This window comes from Adiantum capillus-veneris, chromosome 4 (assembly GCF_014529385.1).
Source record: "Adiantum capillus-veneris isolate H3 chromosome 4, ASM1452938v2, whole genome shotgun sequence".
NCBI lineage: Eukaryota > Viridiplantae > Streptophyta > Polypodiopsida > Polypodiales > Pteridaceae > Adiantum > Adiantum capillus-veneris.
The window spans coordinates 61,489,175-61,495,561 of record NC_140934.1 but is presented as its reverse complement, the minus strand read 5'-3'; the positions used below and the strand labels follow the sequence as shown (position 1 = coordinate 61,495,561).

At 42.0% G+C, this 6,387-nt stretch overlaps 1 protein-coding gene across 1 annotated transcript; it reads right to left on the bottom strand.

Moving 5' to 3' along the window:
• Positions 1–5,155: 5,155 nt before the first annotated feature.
• On the bottom strand, positions 5,156–5,952 carry LOC147459282 (uncharacterized). The gene is given in 2 exon segments (XM_086511568.1): positions 5,156–5,215; positions 5,218–5,952. Coding segments are annotated over 2 exon segments (795 nt in total).
• Between the last annotated feature and the right edge of the window lie 435 nt (positions 5,953–6,387).

Genomic DNA, 6,387 nt, shown 5'->3' with positions numbered 1-6,387 from the left:
CTCTTATATAGCAAAGAGGCTTTGGTTTCAAGGTCCACCACTTGTCCAACCTTACTTCCATTAAAGAAATGAGAGGCTACGTAAACATTGGCAAGCAAGGTAGCAAAGTCCTAAGGTATTTCACCTTGGATATTGGGCATTATAACTAGGTCCACCACTTGTCCAAGCTATGCTCTGATATAGAAAGGGGATTTTTGTTTCAAGGTCCACCACGTGTTCAACCTTGAAAGACTCAAGGGATACTTGGACATTGGAAAGCATAGTCCTATAGTAGTTGATAGGTGGCAGTGGGTATTACAACTAGGTCCACCACTTGTCCAACCTATGCTCTCATATAGCAAAGAGGCTTTGGTTTCAAGGTCCACCACTTGTCCAACCTTGCTTCCATTAATATAGCAAAGAGGCTTTGGTTTCAAGGTCCACCACTTTTCCAACCTTGCTTCCATTAATATAGCAAGGAGGATTTGGTCTCAAGGTTCACCACTTGTCCAACCTATGCAAACCTCTTTCATGTTGTAGCATGATTTTTGGTTTGAAGAGTATTTTTCTATAACTATGGATTTAACAATGTAATCTTTTTACTTACAGGATGGACTTCGAATCTGGGGAGAAAGTACATATGATACTTGACAATGAAATCGTTGGTATTGGTTGTGTGTGTAGAACAGATCCAGATTCCACTTGTGGTGGTACAAAGATAGGGCTGGGAAATGTCTCCATACTAGTGGAGGAATGCTTGAAGGATGTGGTCCTACCTTTTCCTACAATGGATACTTCATCTCTCCAAGGCTCATTATGGAGTGTTGTTCGATGGTCAAAGCTTCTTTTGCAATCTTCTGTATTAAATGGGAACTTAATTGATCCACACGAAAGCTACAATGGTGATGAAGAACATGATCATTCTGATCCTCTAGTTACAGATGCAATACCTATGACAAGCCCAGAATTTGAAGCAATGATTCGAGAGTCTTGGAGAAATCAGAGGGTCCTTTTAAAAGATGACACAATGATGCAAACCATGAATGAAGGGACCATCTTATATGTATTTCCACATGATTATGTCAACTTTCAGGAACTTGGTCCTGATTGTGTGGGTGTGGGTATTGAAAGAGAAAATGCAAGCATTGATGATGTGGTTGAAGTGGGTAGCATCACTTTGCTAAAGTGGCCCATCAAGCAGACAACAATGTTGAATGGGAGCCCATTACAACGCTTTGTTCCTGTTGATGGCATGCATGCTACATATGAGGATGTATCCAACAATGGCAATGTTGGAAAAAAACTTGATGGGAGTAATGTTGTCCAATTGTCAAGGAAGAGACGATACACTTTCATGAACAGGACTCAAAAATCAAAAGCAGCACCAGCTTCGACTTTTTACCTTTCAAACAAATCAATTCAAAGGGTATCATGCATTGATTGTTGTGCACAAAAATGCTGCCAATTTGCAGATCGTGATATGGTGACAAGGTTACGACAACAATTTTGGGGAGAGTCTCAAAAATCACGCACTAATTATGTTTATGATGTTCTTTCTATATGTTATCAGAAAGATGAGAAGTCACGATACCAATTCAGGCTAAATGGCTCTATTGTTTGTTGTAGAGCATGGTATGAGCTACATGGAATACCAAAGACATCATTTTATCGATACAAGGAGAACTTTGAAAATGGTGTGCGCCAATATGTACATGGGAACACATGTACATTGAGAAGGGGACTTCAACATACTAGTTTAGCAAGAGCACTACTAAATGAGTTTGTGGAAAACAACTCTGAGAAGATGCCACATAGAAGTAGAACACTGCTAGATGGCTCAAGAGAGACTCAATTGGTGATTCCATCAACATACAAACAAGTGGATATTTTATGTGAAATCAACACGACACTTGACCAAATGGGCTATGAGAAGAAGCTATCCCAATCTTCTTTTGGTAGAATTTGGAACAAAGAGTACCCACATGTCACTTTAACAAAGACGAGTGAGTTCTCTAAGTGCAATATTTGTAGCTCAATCAAGGCAAGGTTAGAAGCTAAACCTTCTCTTGAAGAGAGAGCTCTTCTCTTGAGGGAGAGAGAAGTTCACATGGCACAACAAAAGAGTTGCAGAAGCCTATATTATGCATGGCGCACGTATTCAGAAGCTCAACCACAAAAATATGTATGCATAATCCATGATAAGATGGATCAAAAGAAGACTGCCATTCCTAGATTACGCATTGTTCCCAAGGGTGTGGATTCAGGATATAATCTGCAGGTGGCATTGATTGGCATGATCACTCATGGACATGGAGAAGGTCATTACGGACACTTTGTCTTGAATGGTTTGTGGCCAGCTAATCCAAATCTTACAATTGGCTCAATTGCTAATTGTTTACATAACCTCGAGAGGATAGATAAACATCCTCTTGGTGATCTAGTAACAAATGGACTTCCAAGGAGCAATATTTCACTACTACATGCTTTGAACTCAAGGGATGCTTTGGACTACCATAACTTGAGTGATGGAAAAGAGCCCATTGTGCAGTCGTCAGAAATTGCAGAAGAGGGATTGGGGTCAACATTTCGCAGATTGCCAGAGAACTTGTTGCTACAATTGGATAATTGTGCAGGGGAAAACAAAAATCGATACTTATTTGCCTATTTGTCAATGCTTGTTGCAAGGGGTGTTTTCAAAACCATCCAGCTGGGATTTTTAATGGTTGGGCATACACATGAGGACATAGACGCCATGTTTAGTAGGTTTTCAGAGAAGTTGAGAGTTACACAAACCTATACTTTGTCACATTTGATGGATACATTACGAAACAGCTCATCTTCATCTCCAGCTCCATTTTTTCTCACAAAGATCCCCGATTTCAAGCAATATTGTGATGGCTATCTTTGTGATGGACAAGACATACTTGTTGGACATTCCAAACCGCTTCAGTTCAGGTTCTTTATGCAGGATGAGACACCAATGATGCAATATAAGGCACATGTAGGTGTATCAAGTTGGAGTGGAAGTATTCGCCTTTGGAAAACAGACACAAAAGGCAAGCCAATGTTACCACATGGAGATCCACCTCTAGTACAAATGGCGGAGTATGTCAAGGCCCACGAAGAAGTCATTTTGGGGCTAAAGAACTATATAAAATTTTGGAAAAATTTAGGGAATGGTTCAAGTATTCCGCGATATTATAGACCCGTGATAGATTATTGGAGTAAGGTAATTGAAGAGATTGGAAAAGCAATCATATCAGAGGGAGTCTTGTATGAAATGTTTTGGCCAAAAACTCAAGAATATTCTCACCTACAAAGCACTACAATGAATTTGCAACAAGGAGCAGAAAGATTCCTAGGCCTTGAAGAGTTGAACGATCATTTTTGTGGGCCTCAACGAGATAGGCCAAGGGAAGAGTTTGACCCTATGTCTGATGTGCACCAAGGTGACTTTCTTATGCTTGTTCCGAGTGACACACAAATCTATCCAGTGTGGCTTGCAATGGCTTTATCTGACATTGATAATGAGCCTACATCACCAAACTACAGAAAACTCTTGATTCAATATTGGGCACCTTGCGCGAGAAAAAGTGGGATGACAGATACTCAAGCTTACAGTAATTGTTGGAAGGGTTATTGAGCTGTCAACTATAAGGACCCACAAGTGTGGGAAACTATAGATGCAATTGTTTGGTCCTGGAGACCCAACAAAGAAGGACCATTTTCTAGAATAAAGATTCCAGAAAGACATGCTCTAAAAGCCAAAGAAGGCCTCACTCGTGCACATCAGCCACACTTGGATCAAAGTTCAGATATGGTATCAAATGTGGAGTAGAATTATGTGGAGCTTCTATTGTGACTATACTAGTCAATTTGTAAACAAAATCTTTTTTGTATCTTCCTTTGCTTTATGTAATTTATAGTTATTATTCAAATCCATGTGTTGTACATCCTCTTGACTTTTGGTGTTTATCAACACCACAATCCTATGAGATTTTCACTTTATTTACTAGCCACACACCTCAATTTTTCCCACTTTAAGTGGAAAATTCCCAAATTACATGAATTCGGTCGATTTGGAGATTCCCATAATGTGAGATTTTTACCAAAATACCTAATATGGTCTTCCATCCTTGCTGTCAGGCCTTGACGCCATTTTCGCCATGCAACTTGATGCACGACATTACCCTCCTTTGCATGGCTTTTCATGAGACCTGAACTTCGCCAGGGCTACGAGAGAGATCGGGGAGAGAGAGAGAGAGAGAGAGAGAGAGAGAGAGAGAGAGAGAGAGAGAGAGAGAGAGAGAGAGAGAGAGAGAGAGAGAGATAACATGCATCAAAGTAAGGCTTCCTCCTATCAGGACAAGGCTTCCTCCTCCTCTGCAAGGCTTCCACCTATCAGGACAAGGCTTCCTCCTCCTCCGCAAGGCTTCCTCCTCCTCCATAGCTCCTTCCTCCCCCTGAGCTCTGATACAAATATAAGAAACTGGGCAACTAGGCTCTACTGGATCCTCCTCCCAACCTCCCTTTATAGGTGGGCTCCTAGCCCCTTGCCCTAGACGAATCCCCTGTCCACACTGCCTAGCCTGGCCCTTTGGCCGTAGTCCTTGCCTAGTTCTTAGGGTACAGGACCCGTGTCCTGACACATTCGGGATAGATTCATATCCATGTTAAGTAGTTTCCCCTTTCCACTTGTCAAGTGTGAAGTCATCCTTGCATCTTCCTCGTCTGACCACATGCAAGGCATTGAAGGATCAACTTGTGCCAAATACTCTGATATGTAAACAAATGCCTCTTGAACAATCCACCCTTCGGTCATACATGCCTCTGGTTGAGACCGTAGCCGTACAAAATCTTTGAGAGTCTATAAAAACCTCTCTAAGAAGAACATCCATCGTACGTGCACTACTCTACATATAGCTATCTCCTCCACCACGTGAACCAAGAGGTGAATTTGACTAAGAAGGACCGATTGAGGAAATGCATCTTCAATGGCACACACAATTTCTCTTGCAAGTGTTTGAGCAGTAGGGATAGCATCTATTTCGATTTCCTTGAAGCTCACAAATCTGCAAGAAAACACACAAGGATACACTAAGTGCTAGTTGAAATTATTGTGTACATAAAAAAGGTGTAGTTGAGTGGAGTTTTGTGGTGTACCTTACTAGCTCTCCTAGTTTGAAAATAGCGTCCCTGACTTTCTTGTCCCGACATATATACATACTCACCGGCATAATGAACTACAATGTAAATCACGGAAAGGGAAAGTGAGTGATAGTCATACACACAAACTATAGATAGAATAGGGAGTATGAAGATTACTTGAAGCATCTTGTGCCAATCGTGGAACTTCAACCCATACAATTGGACGCTTCCACCCTTCTTCGCTTTTGTGAAAGCTAGCAACCTCATGTATCCTGCTGGTGTGTGAATAGAGGCGATGGTACCCTTCACCTTGTCTAATTCTTCTTTTGCTAGCATCCATGGTGCTTTAGGAAGCACAATCTTTCCATTTGGGGCACGCCGTGGAGTAGCAGAGGTGGGGAGACGTTTTAAAAGCCTCAAATCCTCCCTCACACCCAAAGAGTCCTTCTTTCCAATAATGTGGTCCCATAGTGTTTGGGCTACATTCTTATATATGTGCATGGGATCCAAGAGGTGTTGTATTTTTAAGTCCTTCCAGTATGGAAGCCTTAAAAATATGGAATACCTTGACATATCTTTTGGTGGAGGACACGGAGCCAGATTGTTATTGTGGTGTTCCTCGCAAATGGTTGCCCAATCTGCCATTGTGAGCTTTAGAGAAGCCTTCCCATTTGTTGGAGCCTTGTGCTTGCTATGACCTTGGGGTAAGAAACAATGGTTGTTTGGATAGATTACCTTGCGCATGGAACCAGGCCTCTCCATCACCAACGATGGCCCGCAAGTAGGACATGCATTGTGCCCCGATGTGGACAACCGTGCATACATATCATATGGTTAGAGAGATGAGTGAACTAAAGTGAGCTAAAGGGAGAGAGGGAATGAGGGAAAGAGAGATAGAGGACAGGGGGTTACCAGAAATCTCTCCAAGACCATGATAGTCATGCATAGTCCACATAAGGATTCCCCTCACTTGAGCGCCTCTCCCCCCTTCAAAAGTGAGACATTAACAACAGGAATTCCTCTCCATAACTCCTCCAACTCCTCGATGAGGGGCTCGAGGTAAATGTCAATATTTGACACTTTGTATTTCCCTGGCACAAGCAAGGAAAGAAGTATATTGCCCTTCTTGGTTGTCTCCCATGGTGGAATATTGTAGTTGACGATCACCACAGGCCAAGTGCTCCATGAAGTAGACTTAGTTCCGAAGGGGTTGACACCATCACTTGCTAAACCAAGCCTCAAGTGTCGAGGCTCCAACCC